The sequence below is a fragment of the Physeter macrocephalus genome, chromosome 4 (assembly GCF_002837175.3).
Source record: "Physeter macrocephalus isolate SW-GA chromosome 4, ASM283717v5, whole genome shotgun sequence".
Classification (NCBI taxonomy): Eukaryota; Metazoa; Chordata; class Mammalia; order Artiodactyla; family Physeteridae; genus Physeter; species Physeter macrocephalus.
In genome coordinates, this window is record NC_041217.1 from 107,981,509 (window position 1) to 108,001,715 (window position 20,207).

The following is a 20,207-nucleotide window of genomic DNA, read 5'->3' on the forward strand; positions in this document are numbered from 1 at the left end:
TGCACAGTTACATACGAAGATTAATTATTTAACTTGCAAAATTATTGATAATATTTTTATTGAGGAGCTAAAGATTAAGATCATATATTTTGTACTCAGTTGACATTTTTCAAGTACCTTTGGTGTTTGGGTATGATGATGAAGGAGGTAGAAATGAGATTCACTATCTTCTTTCCATGTTTATCACTACTTACCATTTACTAATATAGTACATTACTTCTTGCTTAGATTCCTTTAATAGCCTCCCAAATCATCTCTCCATTTCAGTTTCCTTTACACAAGTTGGAAAGATGAATACTCCCCAAATTACAGCTCAAACCGTATGACAGCTTGCTCAAGCATCTTCAGTCTCCATTGCCTACCAATGTTAAGTATACACGAATCTTGGTTGGAGTCATATTGTAGACTGTTTCCCCATTTTTACTTTACGACATGCCCCTGTGTACATCCAGAGCTGGATCAGGATATGTGAGCACAAAAACTAACAATTATAAAAGTACTTTACTTATCTATGTTTATAAATAAATATAGTATGTTTGTGTGGTTTTAATTTATGTACATGGTATCATACTGTACCTATAATTCTGTAGTTTTCCCTACTCAATATTATATATATGAAATCTGTTTAATATTGATTAGAGGTAGGTAGACATGATCTATTTCTTTTGGCTGTTGTGTAGACCCATCTTACGAATACACCACATTTTGTTTGTCCAGTCCGCTACTGGGGGATAGTTAGATTGTTTCCAGTTTTCAGTCTTAAAAATCATGCTGTAGTGAACATCTTCATGTATACTAGAACACAAATATTAAGAGTTTCTTTAAGAGGTCTACATATAAGTGTCTGCATATTTTTTATTTTAGTAACTACCACCAGTTGCCTTCAGCAGAAAGTCCCTGTTTCCTCCCATTTTCACAAAAACTTGATAGATATTATTGGGTGGAAATAGTATCTTCTGGTTTTTTTTTTTTCAAATCTGCATTTCTTTGGCTGACTTCGAGATTGAGACTTTTTTCCTAAGGTGATTGGCCTTTTAATTTTCCTTCCCTGTGCATTGACAATTCGTGTCCTTTGCCCAATTTGTTGTTGTTGTTGTTGAATTGTTGACATTTTTTTCTTTTTTCCCCCTCTTTTTTTATTGAATCTAAAAATATCTGCTTCTGATTTGTCATAAACCTTTAGTATCTTTAAATTGGTTTATTTTTTACTATCTTAAATTTATATGTAATTAACATTCAAAGAATTGAGTATTTTAATACATGAATATGATGTATTCATTTTTTCAGCTCTTTAATTACTATTATGAATTTATTTGCTTATAAATAGTAATATAATTGAATTTCATACATTGAATTCTTACATTCCTAGAGTTTTGGTTGCACCTCTCAGGATTTTCTATGAAAATGATTATGATTTTCAAATAATGACAATTTTGTCACTTTAAAATACTCATACTTATTCATCATCGTGTCTTTTTGCGTTGGTTAGGGCCTCCAGTATAATACTGACTAGAAGCAATGCTAGCAGGTATCTTGGTGCATTCCTGACTTTAATCTGCATGCTTCTGATGTTTCCTATAAATTATGATGCTTGGTATAGAATTGTCTAGATACTTGCTAAAGTTTCTTTTAAATCCCAGTTTTCCAAATTTTTGTTTCTTAAAAATCATGAATAAGTAGTTGAATGTATCAAATGCCTTTTCTGCATTTATTGAGATACTTATGTTTTTCTCCTTTAATCTGTTAATATGGTAAATTGCATGTTTTTATTTTTTGTCATTATTATCAGTTTTGCTTTTTTATTCAGTTTTTTATTATTAGTTCATTTCATTTGGAACTCAGATATATAATTTAATTAATAATTTTCCTCAGTTGATGATACTCTATCATCATTTGACCATGTCTCCTCTGCTGTATCATGTTACTTATTTTTATTTTCATTATCCACAACTCTGTTCCATTTCTTCTACCCACACTTTTACTTTAATGCGTTTGTTATATATCCTGATATACTAAAGTGTTATTTTTGTGTGTGTGTCTATGCATTAATTTATACAAATGTTATTGGTTTATAGCTATTGCTTTGTTTCAACTTTCTTTCACTCAACACTGTATGTTTAACTCTATTTTGTTGCTAGATATGCATCTGCTGTATTGTTTTTAAATATAGTATATTAGTAATATATAGTGTAATATTTCAGATTATGTACACTTTGCATTTACTTATCTATTCCCCCAGAGATGGGCACCTAAAGTAACTTTCAACTTTCTGCAACTATAAAATAACACTGTGATAAATATCTTCATGTAAGTTGCTTTTTGATTTGTGCCCTGGTTTCTTTGATGCTTATACCCAGGTATGTGATTGTTGGAACATGAGATAATTTGTACATTGATTTTATTAAATTCCACCAGATTATTTTCCATAATACTGCCTTAGTTACACTCCTGCCAGTAGAGTAGGAGAAATCTTATTTCTCTACTTTCTTACCTACAATTGCTGTTATCTGATTTTTTTTTTTTTTTTTTTGTCTGCGTTGGGTCTTCGTTGCTGTGCTCAGGCTTTCTCTAGTTGCAGTGAGCGGGGTCTACTCTTCGTTGTGGTGTGCGTGCTTCTCATTGTGGTGGCTTCTCTTGTTGCGGAGCACAGGTTCTAGGCGCATGGGCTTCAGTAGTTGTGGCACGTGGGCTCAGTAGTTGTGGCTTGCAGGCTCTAGAGCGTAGGCTCTGTAGTTGTGGCGCATAGGCTTAGTTGCTCCGCGGCATCTGGTATCTTCCCGGACCAGGGATCAAATGCATGTCCCCTGCATTGGCAGGCGGGTTCTTAACCACTGCGCCACCAGGAAGTCCCTGATTTTTAATTTTTATTAATTTGATTAATGTTAAAGTATATATCAGTGTTGAAATTGACATTTCTCTGATTCTAGTGTGTTTCTCTGATTTCTATACTTGCCACTGAGCTTCCTTTTATTTTTATTTTTTTTAAGTTTTATTTATTTATTTTTGATGTGGGCCATTTTTTAAAGTCTTTATTGAATTTGTTACAGTAGTGCTTCTATTTTATGTTTTGGTTTTTGGCCATGAGGCATGTGAGATCTTAGCTCCCCAACCAGAGGTTGAACCCACACCCTCTGCATTGGAAAGCGAAGTCTTAACCACTGGATTGCCATGGAAGTCCCTGGGCTTCCTTTTAAATGATTCATCTACTTACATCCTTTGCCTGTTTTTCTATTGAGATTTCCTGTCTTTTTCTTATTCATTTGCAACTGTTTCTTATACATGCCATATATTAATTCCTTAGTGGTTTTAAATACTGAAAATATTTTCTTTGGTCTGTCAACTGTCAATTTTGCCTGTGACGTCCTTGTGAGCAGAAGTTCTCAATTTTGATGTATATAAATCCATTAAAAAATGTTTTGTGTTTTTAGGTCTTGCTTGAGAAGTCCTTTCAACCCTAAAATCACTCAGATATTTCCTTTTATTTTCTTCTATTAGCTTTTAAAATTTGCCTTTTACACTTGACACTTTATTCCAGATGGCATTCCCCTGTGTGTATGGCATAAATCAGGGAATACTACTTTATTCTTCTGTATATATTGAGTTAGTTTTCATAACACTCTCTGGAAAGTAATCTATTTTTTTCTATTGATTTATGGTGCTGCCTTTATCAGACATCAATTTCTGTTTCTGAACTTTCTATTCTGTTACATTGTGTATTTGTTTCTGTGTAATTGCATACTACATTTATTACTATAGCTTTGTAGATTGTATTAATATCTGGGAAAGAAGTTCTTCCATTTTACTTATCTTTTTCAAAATTAGATTAGTTTTTCATGAACCTTTATTTCATGTAATTTCAATGATGTGATTGTTAAATCTTCTAGAATTTTAATTGAAATCTGAATTAGTTATCTATTGCTGTATAACTAATTACTCCATAACTTAGTGGCTAAAACAACAATAAATATTATTGCTCAGCTCTGTGGATCAGGAATTCAAAAATATCTTAATTGAATGGTTTCTGTCTTGAGGTCTCTCATGAAATTGCAACCAAGATGTCAACTGGGCCCACAGTCATCTAAAGACTTGACTTGGGCTGGGGGATTCCTCTCCAAGTAGGTTCACTCACATGGCTGCCAAGTTGATGTTGACAGCAGATCAGTTCCTTGTCACATGAATCTTGTGACAGAGCTTCTTGAATATCCTTACAACATGGAGGCCGATGTATGCTAGAGCAGGTGATCCAGGAGATAGCAAGGTAGAAGCTGCAACGTTATTTATGACCTAGTCTCAAAAGTCACACTCCAACATTCCTGCAATATCCTATTGATTGCACAAGACAGCTCTCCTCAGTATGAGAGGGGACTACACCAGGAAGCAAGAATCACTGGGTGCCATCTTGGAGGCTGAGTACCTCAGTTCACCCTCTGGCTGCCAATAATTAATGTCACTCTCACATGCAAAATAGACTCATCCTTCTCACAAGACTCCCCTAAATCTCATCCCACTAGAGAATCAACTTGAATTCCAGAATCTCATCTAAATAAGGTCCAGAGGTGATGAGACTTCTTGGGTATAGTTCCTTAAGTACAGTTCTTTGAGTACAGTTTCTTTTGATCTGAAAACTTGTGGACTTAAGAGAGGGAGCCAAACAATGCCATGTATATCAGGAGGCAAGAATCATTGGGGGCCAGTCTTAAAGGATGGCTACCACAAAATTTCACTTAACATTTCTTATAAGACAGATCTATTGGAGACAAATTCCTTCAATCTTTGTTTAAGAAAGTATTTCTCCTTCACTTTTTTTTTTTGAATGAAAGATTCCTTAAATTCTGTGGTGCGTTACAATTTTCAAAAGTGTCATGTACATGATTTCATATAATCCCATAATAAACTTTTTTTAACCCTCTACCACTATATTGCCCCATACTCTTTCCCTCTCCCCTCTAGTAACCACTAGTTTGTTCTCTATATCTGTGAGTTTGCTTCTTTTGTGTTTTACTCACTAGTTTGTTGTATTTTAAGATTCCATATATAAGTGATATCATACAGTATTTGTCTTTCTCTGTCTGACTTATTGCATATAGCATAATCCTACAAGCCCATCCATGTTGCTGCAAATGGCAAAATTTCATTCTTTTTTATGGCTGAGTAGTATTCCATTGTAGGTGTATCTACCACATCTTCTTTATCCATCATCTGTTGATGGACACTTAGGTTGCTTCTATATGTTGGCAATTGCAAATAACACTGCTATGAACATTGAGGTGCATGTATCTTTTTGAATTAGTGTTGTTGGTTTTTTTGGATATATACCCAGGAATGGAATTGCTGTGTCATATGGTAGTTCTATTTTTAGTTTTTTGAGAAACCTCTGTACTGTTTTGCACAGTGCCTGCACCAATTTACATTCCCACAACAGTGTATGAGGGTTCCCTTTTCTCCACATCCTTGTCAACATTTGTTATTTGTGTTCTTTTTGATCATAGCCATTCTGATGTGTGTGGGGTGATATTTCATTGTCATTTTGATTTGTATTTCCCTGATGACTAGCGATGTTGAGCATCTTTCCATGTGCCTGTTGGCCATCTGCATTTTCTCTTTGGAAAAATGTCTATTCAGTTCTTCTGGCCATTTATTGATAGGGTTGTTTGTGTTAGAACACAAATATTAAGAGTTTCTTTAAGAGGTCTACATATAAGTGTCTGCATATTTTTTATTTTAGTAACTACCACCAGTTGCCTTCAGCAGAAAGTCCCTGTTTCCTCCCATTTTCACAAAAACTTGATAGATATTATTGGGTGGAAATAGTATCTTCTGGTTTTTTTTTTTTCAAATCTGCATTTCTTTGGCTGACTTCGAGATTGAGACTTTTTTCCTAAGGTGATTGGCCTTTTAATTTTCCTTCCCTGTGCATTGACAATTCGTGTCCTTTGCCCAATTTGTTGTTGTTGTTGTTGAATTGTTGACATTTTTTTCTTTTTTCCCCCTCTTTTTTTATTGAATCTAAAAATATCTGCTTCTGATTTGTCATAAACCTTTAGTATCTTTAAATTGGTTTATTTTTTACTATCTTAAATTTATATGTAATTAACATTCAAAGAATTGAGTATTTTAATACATGAATATGATGTATTCATTTTTTCAGCTCTTTAATTACTATTATGAATTTATTTGCTTATAAATAGTAATATAATTGAATTTCATACATTGAATTCTTACATTCCTAGAGTTTTGGTTGCATCTCTCAGGATTTTCTATGAAAATGATTATGATTTTCAAATAATGACAATTTTGTCACTTTAAAATACTCATACTTATTCATCATCGTGTCTTTTTGCGTTGGTTAGGGCCTCCAGTATAATACTGACTAGAAGCAATGCTAGCAGGTATCTTGGTGCATTCCTGACTTTAATCTGCATGCTTCTGATGTTTCCTATAAATTATGATGCTTGGTATAGAATTGTCTAGATACTTGCTAAAGTTTCTTTTAAATCCCAGTTTTCCAAATTTTTGTTTCTTAAAAATCATGAATAAGTAGTTGAATGTATCAAATGCCTTTTCTGCATTTATTGAGATACTTATGTTTTTCTCCTTTAATCTGTTAATATGGTAAATTGCATGTTTTTATTTTTTGTCATTATTATCAGTTTTGCTTTTTTATTCAGTTTTTTATTATTAGTTCATTTCATTTGGAACTCAGATATATAATTTAATTAATAATTTTCCTCAGTTGATGATACTCTATCATCATTTGACCATGTCTCCTCTGCTGTATCATGTTACTTATTTTTATTTTCATTATCCACAACTCTGTTCCATTTCTTCTACCCACACTTTTACTTTAATGCGTTTGTTATATATCCTGATATACTAAAGTGTTATTTTTGTGTGTGTGTCTATGCATTAATTTATACAAATGTTATTGGTTTATAGCTATTGCTTTGTTTCAACTTTCTTTCACTCAACACTGTATGTTTAACTCTATTTTGTTGCTAGATATGCATCTGCTGTATTGTTTTTAAATATAGTATATTAGTAATATATAGTGTAATATTTCAGATTATGTACACTTTGCATTTACTTATCTATTCCCCCAGAGATGGGCACCTAAAGTAACTTTCAACTTTCTGCAACTATAAAATAACACTGTGATAAATATCTTCATGTAAGTTGCTTTTTGATTTGTGCCCTGGTTTCTTTGATGCTTATACCCAGGTATGTGATTGTTGGAACATGAGATAATTTGTACATTGATTTTATTAAATTCCACCAGATTATTTTCCATAATACTGCCTTAGTTACACTCCTGCCAGTAGAGTAGGAGAAATCTTATTTCTCTACTTTCTTACCTACAATTGCTGTTATCTGATTTTTTTTTTTTTTTTTTTTGTCTGCGTTGGGTCTTCGTTGCTGTGCTCAGGCTTTCTCTAGTTGCAGTGAGCGGGGTCTACTCTTCGTTGTGGTGTGCGTGCTTCTCATTGTGGTGGCTTCTCTTGTTGCGGAGCACAGGTTCTAGGCGCATGGGCTTCAGTAGTTGTGGCACGTGGGCTCAGTAGTTGTGGCTTGCAGGCTCTAGAGCGTAGGCTCTGTAGTTGTGGCGCATAGGCTTAGTTGCTCCGCGGCATCTGGTATCTTCCCGGACCAGGGATCAAATGCATGTCCCCTGCATTGGCAGGCGGGTTCTTAACCACTGCGCCACCAGGAAGTCCCTGATTTTTAATTTTTATTAATTTGATTAATGTTAAAGTATATATCAGTGTTGAAATTGACATTTCTCTGATTCTAGTGTGTTTCTCTGATTTCTATACTTGCCACTGAGCTTCCTTTTATTTTTATTTTTTTTAAGTTTTATTTATTTATTTTTGATGTGGGCCATTTTTTAAAGTCTTTATTGAATTTGTTACAGTAGTGCTTCTATTTTATGTTTTGGTTTTTGGCCATGAGGCATGTGAGATCTTAGCTCCCCAACCAGAGGTTGAACCCACACCCTCTGCATTGGAAAGCGAAGTCTTAACCACTGGATTGCCATGGAAGTCCCTGGGCTTCCTTTTAAATGATTCATCTACTTACATCCTTTGCCTGTTTTTCTATTGAGATTTCCTGTCTTTTTCTTATTCATTTGCAACTGTTTCTTATACATGCCATATATTAATTCCTTAGTGGTTTTAAATACTGAAAATATTTTCTTTGGTCTGTCAACTGTCAATTTTGCCTGTGACGTCCTTGTGAGCAGAAGTTCTCAATTTTGATGTATATAAATCCATTAAAAAATGTTTTGTGTTTTTAGGTCTTGCTTGAGAAGTCCTTTCAACCCTAAAATCACTCAGATATTTCCTTTTATTTTCTTCTATTAGCTTTTAAAATTTGCCTTTTACACTTGACACTTTATTCCAGATGGCATTCCCCTGTGTGTATGGCATAAATCAGGGAATACTACTTTATTCTTCTGTATATATTGAGTTAGTTTTCATAACACTCTCTGGAAAGTAATCTATTTTTTTCTATTGATTTATGGTGCTGCCTTTATCAGACATCAATTTCTGTTTCTGAACTTTCTATTCTGTTACATTGTGTATTTGTTTCTGTGTAATTGCATACTACATTTATTACTATAGCTTTGTAGATTGTATTAATATCTGGGAAAGAAGTTCTTCCATTTTACTTATCTTTTTCAAAATTAGATTAGTTTTTCATGAACCTTTATTTCATGTAATTTCAATGATGTGATTGTTAAATCTTCTAGAATTTTAATTGAAATCTGAATTAGTTATCTATTGCTGTATAACTAATTACTCCATAACTTAGTGGCTAAAACAACAATAAATATTATTGCTCAGCTCTGTGGATCAGGAATTCAAAAATATCTTAATTGAATGGTTTCTGTCTTGAGGTCTCTCATGAAATTGCAACCAAGATGTCAACTGGGCCCACAGTCATCTAAAGACTTGACTTGGGCTGGGGGATTCCTCTCCAAGTAGGTTCACTCACATGGCTGCCAAGTTGATGTTGACAGCAGATCAGTTCCTTGTCACATGAATCTTGTGACAGAGCTTCTTGAATATCCTTACAACATGGAGGCCGATGTATGCTAGAGCAGGTGATCCAGGAGATAGCAAGGTAGAAGCTGCAACGTTATTTATGACCTAGTCTCAAAAGTCACACTCCAACATTCCTGCAATATCCTATTGATTGCACAAGACAGCTCTCCTCAGTATGAGAGGGGACTACACCAGGAAGCAAGAATCACTGGGTGCCATCTTGGAGGCTGAGTACCTCAGTTCACCCTCTGGCTGCCAATAATTAATGTCACTCTCACATGCAAAATAGACTCATCCTTCTCACAAGACTCCCCTAAATCTCATCCCACTAGAGAATCAACTTGAATTCCAGAATCTCATCTAAATAAGGTCCAGAGGTGATGAGACTTCTTGGGTATAGTTCCTTAAGTACAGTTCTTTGAGTACAGTTTCTTTTGATCTGAAAACTTGTGGACTTAAGAGAGGGAGCCAAACAATGCCATGTATATCAGGAGGCAAGAATCATTGGGGGCCAGTCTTAAAGGATGGCTACCACAAAATTTCACTTAACATTTCTTATAAGACAGATCTATTGGAGACAAATTCCTTCAATCTTTGTTTAAGAAAGTATTTCTCCTTCACTTTTTTTTTTTGAATGAAAGATTCCTTAAATTCTGTGGTGCGTTACAATTTTCAAAAGTGTCATGTACATGATTTCATATAATCCCATAATAAACTTTTTTTAACCCTCTACCACTATATTGCCCCATACTCTTTCCCTCTCCCCTCTAGTAACCACTAGTTTGTTCTCTATATCTGTGAGTTTGCTTCTTTTGTGTTTTACTCACTAGTTTGTTGTATTTTAAGATTCCATATATAAGTGATATCATACAGTATTTGTCTTTCTCTGTCTGACTTATTGCATATAGCATAATCCTACAAGCCCATCCATGTTGCTGCAAATGGCAAAATTTCATTCTTTTTTATGGCTGAGTAGTATTCCATTGTAGGTGTATCTACCACATCTTCTTTATCCATCATCTGTTGATGGACACTTAGGTTGCTTCTATATGTTGGCAATTGCAAATAACACTGCTATGAACATTGAGGTGCATGTATCTTTTTGAATTAGTGTTGTTGGTTTTTTTGGATATATACCCAGGAATGGAATTGCTGTGTCATATGGTAGTTCTATTTTTAGTTTTTTGAGAAACCTCTGTACTGTTTTGCACAGTGCCTGCACCAATTTACATTCCCACAACAGTGTATGAGGGTTCCCTTTTCTCCACATCCTTGTCAACATTTGTTATTTGTGTTCTTTTTGATCATAGCCATTCTGATGTGTGTGGGGTGATATTTCATTGTCATTTTGATTTGTATTTCCCTGATGACTAGCGATGTTGAGCATCTTTCCATGTGCCTGTTGGCCATCTGCATTTTCTCTTTGGAAAAATGTCTATTCAGTTCTTCTGGCCATTTTTTAATTGAGTTTGTTTTTTTGATGTTGAGTTGTATGAGCTGTTTATATATGTTGCATGTTAACCCCTTATCAGTCATATCATTTGCAAATATCTTCTCCCATTCAGTAGGTTGTTTTTTTGTTTGTCGATGGTTTCCTTTGCTGTGCAAAAGCTTTTGAGTTTACTTAGGTCCCATTTGCCTATTTTTGCTTTTGTTTCCTTTGCTTTAGGAGACGGATCCAAAAAAACACTGCTTCAATTTGTGTCTAAGAGTGTTCTGTATATGTTTTCCTCTAGAAGTTTTATAGTGTCCAGTCTTACATTTAGGTCTTTAATCCATTTTGAGTTTATTTTTGGACAGCTACTTGTAAAAGAATAAAATTAGAACATTCTCTAATACCATATACAAAAATAATCTCCTTTGCTTTTGAAGAATAATTTGGCTGGATAGAGAATTCTAGGTTGGTGGTTTCTCTTTCAACACTTTAAATGTATCACTCCACCCTCTTCTTGCTTGCAGGGTTTCTGAAGAGAATTCTTATCCTGTTCCTTTGTAGGTAAGGCGTTTTTTATTTCCAGCTTCTTTCAAGATTTTTTGTCTTTATTTTCTGCAATTTGAATATGATATGCCTAGGTATAGATTTTTTTGAAATTTATTATAGTTGTTGTTCTCTGAGTTTCCTTAATATGTGGTTGATATTTGTCATTAATTTTGGAAAATTCTCAGCCATTATTCATAATTTCTTTTTTTTTTTTTTTTTTTTTTTGCAGTACGCGGGCCTCTCACTGTTGTGGCCTCTACCATTGTGGACGTGCAGGCTCAGCAGCCATGGCTTACGGGCCTAGCCACTCCATGGCATGTGGGATCTTCCCAGACTGGGGCACGAACCCATGTCCCCTGCATTGGCAGGTGGACTCTCAACCACTGCGCCACCAGGGAAGCCCTATTCATAATTTATTTTCCTTTCTCTTTCTCCTTCTCCTACTACTCCCGTTGAATTTTTGTAATTGTCACATAGTTCTTGGATATTCTATTCCATTTTTTCTCTTCTTTTTTCTCTTTGCTTTTCAGATATTGACATATCTTCAAGCTTACTAATTCTTTTATTGGCCATGTCCAGTCTACTGATGAGTCCATCCAAGGCATTCTTCATTTCTGTTACAGTGTTTCTGATTTTTAGCATTTAATTTTGATTCTTTATTAAGGCTTACATGTCTCTGCTTATGTTACTTACCTGTTATTGCATGTTGTAAATTTTTTATATTAGAGCCCTAGGATATTTATCATAGTTATTTTTAATTCTTTTTTTAAAAATTTTTATTGGATTATAGTTGATTTACAATGTTGTGTTAGTTTCAGGTGTACAGTGAAGTAAATCAGTTTTATATATATATAAAATCTCCACTCTTTTTTCGATTCTTTTCCCATATAGGTCATTACAGAGTACTGAGTAGAGTTCCCTGTGCTACACAGTAGGTCCTTATTAGTTATCCATTTTATATATAGTAGTTTGTATATGTCAATCCCAATCTCCTAATTTATCCTTCTCCCTTTTCCAGTTATTTTAAATTTTTGATCTGATGATTCCAAAACTTCTGCTATATCTAAGTCTGGTACTGATGCTTTTGGTCTTTTCAGACTATTTTTTGGCCTTTATCATGCCTTGTAATTTTTGGTTGAAAGCCACACATTGTGTATTGGGTGAAAGGAACTGAGGTAAATAGGCCTTCCATCTGAGGTTTTACACTATCTGGCTATTAGTTAGGGTATGCTTACTGCTGTAGCTTTAGATGTCAGGCACAAAAATTTCCTCTAGTGTCTATTTTTGTCTCCTTGGATGTTTTGGGCTTCCCTAGAGACTCCTTCTTAAATTGGTTCTGAGGCTTCCAGTTCTTCTATCTGTAATCCCCTGTTATTATACTGCAGCCTTATTCATGTGATGATAAGGTGTGAGGGAAGGGGAAGCATCTTATAGTCCTATAATTAGGTCTCATCTTTTTAGTGTGCTTGTCCCCCGAGCTGTGACCTTCACAAGTTTTATAGATTTTTTTTTCCTTTGATAAGACAGGAAAAACTAAATGGCTCTAGAGTTGGGTATTTCTCTTCCTCCATGTGGAAGCCTAGTGAGGGTTGGATTTGGGTATTTTCCTCTCCCCACATGGAAGTCTAGGGGAGATTGGAGTATTTCTTTTCCTCAAAGTTGATTGGGCTCTTGTAAAACCCAAGCTGTATGGTTAGGTAATATTGTTTCCCTTGAGGACAGCCTTTTGTTAAGGAGAACAGAATGCTCTGGGCATATTTCAAAATGATTACTTTTCCTTCTCCCCCTGCTAAAAATCTGAAAGAATTTTTCACCAGTGCTCACTTCCGAGAACCTGGTGGGGCTCCTGGAGCAAAAGCTCAGGAAAGTGTGGAGGTTCCTCTAAGGCCCCCTGAAGTTTTTAACTCTTAAGTTTAGCTGCGCTGAGCCTCTTGCAGTTCATCATTTACAGTTTGCGTTCTACTGGTACTGGCTTCAGTGGCAAGGTTCAGCTCCTGGGCTTCTGTTCTTGGTAAGCTGTGATTCTCTATATTAATGGGGCAGCAGATAGTGATGTGGCCTTAATTCTTGGATGGATCTAAGAAGAATTGTTGATTTTCAGTTATTCAGCTTTTTTTCTTGGGAGGATGGTAGTGATGACATCTAGCTCTTTATGTGTCAGACTGGTGCTATTGATTTTTATAAATTGATCTTGTGTCTGGTAACTTTACAGAACTCTCTTACTAGTTTTAATTATTTGTTAATTCTGTTGGATTTTATATGTCACCTGAAGGTAACTACAGTTTTGTATCTTTCTTCTCAACTATTGTATCTTCTATTTTTTTTTAACTGCATAGGAATCTTATTTTCCTCAGTGACTGTTAAAGCTTTGTAAATCATTTCCCAGTACAGTGGCCAAGTAGATAGAATAAATTATTCCTTGACCCTTTGAGACTTTCATAATCAACAGTAATTTTTTATGATTTATAGACTCTTTAAGTGATTTGTTTTCCTCAGAATTTTAGAATTCTTCCTCTTTTGTGTCTAATTTCTCATCCCTACTTGAAGATTTAATGCCCTCTTTTAAAATTTTTTTAAAGATTAAGATTGGACATTAAGGTTCACAGTATCAGCTTAATAAAGTTTTCAAAGGTTTCATAATGAATAATGATGGTTGAATTATAATATAGTTTTATATGTGTATTGAAATGACAATATAATTTTCCTTTTTAATCTATTAATGTGGTAAATTACATTGATTTTCTAATATTAAACCATCTTTGGATTCCCTGGATAAATTCAACTTGGTCATAATATGTTATTATTTTTTATATATTCTTCTGGATTTGGTTTGCTAATGTCTTATAATTTTTTTCCAACTTTTCCAGATGTATCATATAACTTCCTCCTTTCAGACATTCAAAGTTTTTGAAATATTCCTGCCTGTAAACAAAGGATTTTCCTCTAATATAACTGTTACTCTGTCTCTCTGTCTCTTTCTCCCTCAGAAAAAAATCACACCATTGCTATATTTGTAGCTTAATTTACATTTTATTAGGTAGTTTATAAGTTCTATTGACATGATACAGTTAATTTCCTGAAATGCTGTGTGTTGTTTCGGATCACTATTATTAAGTGGTTAGTTTTCATTATATCAAATCCTTACAATACCATGTGCACATGATATCTTGTGGATTTTTTTTGATGTAATTGGTCGGATTTGAATTTCTTTGATGGTATGAAAATGTTCATTAGTTTGTTTTCATGAACATTTATTGAATGTCTAGTATGTGTCAAGTACTATTCTAGATGCTGAGGATACAGTAGTCAAAAAAAGATCCCTGCCTTGATGGAGCATCTTGGTGATATTCTTAGGACCTAATAATAATGGTCTCAGAATATAAATGGGACTTTAGTGATGTTCCACAATTCATACAAAAAAAATTATTCTTGTTGTCTAATGGTCATTTCATGCCTAGGGTCAAAGCTTTGATAGACCACTTTGTTTTTTTTTAACATCTTTATTGGAGTATAATTGCTTTACAATGTTGTATTAGTTTCTGCTGTATAACAAAGTGAATCGGCTATATACATACGTATATCCCCATATCCCCTCCCTCTTGCGTCTCCCTCCCACCCTCTTTATCCCACCCCTCTAGGTCGCAAAGCAACGAGCTGATCTCCCTGTGCTATGCAGGTGCTTCCCATTAGCTATCTATTTTACACTTGTCATGTTAATGTTACCCTCTCACTTCATCCCAGCTTACCCTTCCCCCTCCCCGTGTGATAGACCACTTTTAATCAATGATAAAAAACAAATTTGACCTTCTTACTACTTTGGACCATATTTCATTGAAAAATTATCTTTATACTCTTTTTGATTATAGTTTATATTAACATGAATTATTCATTCATAATAAAAATGAAACCTAAATAATTCTACCATAAAATTTTTTCTATTGTGGATTCATAAATATTTTTCAAATGGCTTGGATGAATTTTGATTTTGTTAATATACAATACCAAATGAATTTGTAGCACACTTTGAAAATGTTTCTTAAAAAGCCGACAGGTAGGGAGTTCCCTAGTGGCCTAGTGGTTAGGATTCAGCTCTCTGGCGTGGCTGGGGTTCAATCCCTGTTTGGGGAAATAAGATCCCGCAGGCCGCAAGGTGCGGCCAAAAAAAAAAAAAAAGCCAGCAAGTAAAATCTGCATTTTATTTTATATTGAGTTAATAAATGGAATTTTTTTTTTTTTTTTTTTTTTGCAGTACACGGGCTTCTCACTGTTGTGGCCTCTCCCATTGCGGAGCACAGGTTCCGGATGCGCAGGCTCAGTGGCCATGGCTCACGGGCCCCGCCGCTCTGTGGCATGTGGGATCTTCCCGGACCGGGGCACGAACCCGTGTCCCCTGCCTCAGCAGGCAGACTCTCAACCACTGCGCCACCAGGGAAGCCCTATAAATGGAATTTTTAAAAGATAGTAAATGGTATATTCATTTTGCTTACAATGAGACTAATTAGAACTATTAAAATCAAGTAATTGGGAAATTTACTACTTTTGTACATTCACTTGTATATTTCAAAGAACTTTATAATAGACAATGAGTATAGCAAATTAAATTCTAAATAAATGTTTACCAAATATGTATAACATTGAATTTCAGTTCTGATACAATTCCTAGTTTAAAATACAGATAAAATCATAACTAATACAAAAATTTCCAAGCTGATTGCAGAAAGTTTGGTACCCAGAGCAGGGACACTGTCTTCTGGCAGAGGAATAAACTTGGCTGCTTGTGCAACATTAGAAACCTCTGAGGTGATACTGGCTTCATTGATGGCTTGGACTGCAATATAGAATTTGGTGACATTTTCTATTTTAAAAGGTTCTGACTTAAATTCAAAATTTTCTATTGAGCTGGCCTCATTAGGTATTAGACTAGAAGTATTCACTAAAGCAGCATTGTCAAAATCCTCAGAGATCCAGGAAACTCTAACTTATTCTTATAATGTAGCTGTTGGCTGGAAAACAAACAGATATTTCACATATGTTAGAATCACTAGGATGCCTTATTGCTATCACATTGCCTTGCATTTAGGGGCCTATCAGAAATGCACACTGGGTTTTCTCTCTGGTTATTCCATCTTCTTTATTTTAAGAAAAAATATGGGAACAGTTTTTTATCTAGTTATCTAATCACAGAATTTAATTCAAAATTGTATAATACTAAAAATGGAATCTAGATTTCTTTTTAGAAATAGAAATATGAAGAACTGAGTCCACTTTTGATTTAGAACAAGGAACACAGTAGTGTTTGAGTATAGTAAAGATATTCAGTACTCTATGTCTGTATTATTTCTCATTAAGCTGAGAGAGAGAGTAATGGGACGGGTGAGGAAGAGAGCAGATAAATAGAGTGGGAGCCAGGGATAAGGATAAAGAGCAAAGGGAGGCAGAGAGGCTGAAATGTGTACCAATTAAACATGTTTAGGAGCTAGGCAGACTTTGATTAGCACCTTATTTCTACTATTTTCTGGCTGTAACAAAGAAAAATTTATTTACCCCTTCTTACCTTTAGTTTTCTTATCTGTAAAATAGAGAATCGGTCATTCAATTCATTCAACAAATATCTACGGAATGCTAGTGATGAGAATTATATATGATAATTCATGAAAAGTATTGAGCACAATGGGAGTTAATAAATGTTTGAAATATTAGCTATTATTAGTGTTACTTTATCAAGAAAGGAAAGAAAGATGCTGACGAATGTTTCATTTCAAAATGGTTTTAGAAATCTACAAGGGGCATCGATATAGAAATATATTCTCACGTTATGAAATGCCATGAATAATAAAACATCAGATGTCTTTTTTGAAGTGAAGACTTTATTTTTTTCATGAAATGTTGAAGATGTTTTAAGCATGTGGTGAATAACTTCAATTTAGTGTTTTTTTTTTTTTAATTCAGGCCCTGTGCCTTAAAATTCTAGTCTTTCAATAAATAGGCCTTATCGATCTGACCTGTTCCCCTACTCTTTACATCCTCTCTGCATTCCATTTAGGTCGATCTATCTATCTATCCATCCATCCCTTACTTTAATTCAAATATTTCATTGTGAAATTTTGCTTTCTCGACTTTGATCATATTATTTAGTTCCTGTTTTCCCTGTCATGACTCCCTGGAATGTGCCTCCCTCTCCCTATCTGTGCAAATTGTACTCATTCTTCAAGGTCCAACAGGAGGTCCAGTTTCTTCATGAAGTCCTGGTCATGTATTTCATCCCCTTATGACTCTCTTCCATGAACTCTTATTGCATGGAAAGGAGTTTTCCAGTTTTATAGAGGTTCAGTTTATCTTTTCAATTTGAACATATTATTCTTGAGAGCAAAAGTATGTTTTTGTATGAACTAGAGTACTCTTTTTATATGAACTACAGTATCTGATACTGTGTTGGGCATGTATTTGACCTCCTTAATTACTTCTAGGCCCCAACAGACACATGAAAAGATGCTCAACATCACCAATCATCAGGGAAATGTAAATCAAAACTACCTTGCACCTGTCAGAATGTATTTTATCGAAAAGATAACAAATAACAAGTGTTGGTGAGAATGTGGAGAAAAGGGAATCCTCTTGCACTGTTGTTGGGAATGTTGGTTGGTGCAGCCACTATGGAAAATGGTATGGAGGTTACTAAAAGAACTAAAAATAGAACTACCATACAATCCAGCAATTCTACTTCTGGGTATTTTTCTGAAGAAAACAGAAACCCTAATTCAAAAAGATATATGCACTTCTATGTTCATTGCAGCATTATTTTCAATAGCCAAGATATGGAACAACCTAAGTGTCCATTGATAGATGAATGGATAAAGAAGGTGTGGTATATATACACAATGGAATATTACTCTGCCATAAAAAAGAATGAAGTCTTGCCTTTTGTGACAACATGGATGGACCTAGAGGGTATTATGCTAAGTGAATTATGTCAGACAGAAAAGGACAAATACCACATGATTTCACTTATATGTGGAATCTAAAAAACAAAACAAATGAACAAACATAACAAAAAGAAATAGACTCATAGATACAGAGAACAAATAAGTATTTGCCAAAGGGGAGGGGAGTGGGGGGAATGAGTGAAATAGGTGAGGGAGATTAAGAGGTAAAAACTTTTACAAAATAGATGAGTCATGGGGATGAAATGTACAGCATGGGGAATGTAGTCAGTAATACTATAGTAATTTAGTATGGTGACAGATGGTAACTAGACTTAAAGTGGTGATCATTTTTTATTGTATAGATATATCAAATCACTATGTTATGCACCTGGAACTAACATAGTGTTGTAGGTCAGTTATACCTTAATAAAAATATTACTTGTTGACCAACAATAGAGTTATTCAGTTGATGCCCAAAATGACAAAATTAGAGGATCATAAAATATTAGAATTACATCTACTTGTTTTAGTAATTCTAGGTCATCTAGTCTGATTTGCATATTTAACAGGTATGGAAATTGGGTCCCAGAAAATTTAAGGTTTTTATTCAAAATTATATAGATACTTATTTTTTGAGATACTTCTACTACCTCCTTTTGCAATGCCTAAGGGTAAAATTTGATAGCAACTACAGTATCTTCCTATTTGTAACAAGGAAAGAGGATGATCAGATCCCACCTATTTGAGGCATTTGAGGTTAAACACAGTGAAGTTTTTTTTGTTTTTTGTTTTCTCTCCCAATGTACATATGAAATACTTTCTTCCTTCTTTTAGTTCCTATAATCAGCATAAGGGACATTTATTATGAAGCCAATCATGAACTGAAGGCTTGGTCTTAACTGAATTCAATTCAGAATTAAACATTTGGTCAGATAATTTCATTTATGGCTTTTTCAGTGGAAGTTTCTTTTTAATTTCACCGTATTTTTAAGGGTCATAATGTATTTCAGAGCTGTTATGATAAGAATCTCAATATTGAAGTACAAAGAGCACTTCATGGGTATTTTATGTTTCCTTTGGCTTTAGAATGATTTTTTTTCATTGTGTAATAATGACAAAAGGAAGTATAGCTATATGGGAAATGAAAGATTAAAATTTGTTTTTATCTTTCTGACTTACTTCACTCTGTATGACAGTCTCTAGATCCATCCACATCTCTACAAATGACCCAATTTCGTTCCTTTTTAAGGCTGAGTAACATTCCATTGTATATATGTACCACATCCTCTTTATCCATTCGTCTGTTGATGGACATTTAGGTTGCTTCCATGACCAGGCTATTGTAAATAGTGCTGCAATGAACACTGGGGTGCATGTGTCTTTTTGAATTATAGTTTTCTCTGGGTTTATGCCCAGTAGTGGGATTGCTGGGTCATATGGTAATTCCATTTTTAGTTTTTTAAGGAACCTCCATACTGTGCTCCATAGTGGCTGTATCAATTTACATTACCACCAACAGTGCAAGAGGGGAGGGTTCCCTTTTCTCCACACCCTCTCCAGCATTTGTTGTTTGTAGATTTTCTGATGATGCCCATTCTAACTGGCTTGTTGGCCATCTGTATGTCTTCTTCGGAGAAATGTCTGTTTAGGTCTTCTGCCCATTTTTGGATTGGGTTGTTTGTTTTTTTAATATTGAGCTGCATGAGCTGTTTATATATTTTGGAGATTAATCCTTTGTCCGTGGATTCGTTTGCAAATATTTTCGCCCATTCTGAGGGTTTTCTTTTTGTCTTGATTGTAGTTTGCTTTGCAAAAGCTTTTAAGTTTCATTAGGTCCCATTAGTTTATTTTTGTTTTTATTTCCATTACTCTAGGAGGTGGATCAAAAAAGATCTTGCTGTGATTTATGTCAAAGAGTGTTCTTCCTATGTTTTCCTCTAAGACTTATAGTGTCCACTCTTACATTGAGGTCTCTAATCCATTTTGAGTTTATTTTTGTGTATGGTGTTAGGGAGTGTTCTAATTTCATTCTTTTACATGTAGCTGTCCAGTTTTCCCAGTACCACTTATTGAAGAGACTGTCTTTTCTCCATTGTATATCCTTGCCTCCTTTGTCATAGATTAGTTGGCCATAGGTGCGTGGGTTTATCTCTGGGCTTTCTATCTTGTTCTATTGATGTATATTTCTATTTTTGTGCCAGTACCATATTGTCTTAATTACTGTAGCATTGTAGTATAGTCTGAAGTCAGGGAGTCTGAGTC

General features: G+C 34.6%; 1 protein-coding gene and 1 long non-coding RNA gene across 2 annotated transcripts in view; one reads left to right on the forward strand and one right to left on the reverse strand.

Moving 5' to 3' along the window:
- LOC114486220 (uncharacterized) overlaps positions 1-20,207 on the forward strand; it is a 106,539-nt gene that overhangs the window by 36,872 nt on the left and 49,460 nt on the right. The gene's annotated exons all lie outside the window — the stretch shown is intronic.
- The window catches only part of LOC102988767 (calcium-activated chloride channel regulator 1-like), a 26,256-nt gene continuing 21,735 nt past the window's right edge, over positions 15,687-20,207 (reverse strand). The window contains 2 exon segments of the mRNA XM_007123995.2: positions 15,687-15,984; positions 15,986-16,025. Of these exon segments, the coding sequence (XP_007124057.2) occupies positions 15,687-15,984; positions 15,986-16,025 (338 nt within the window).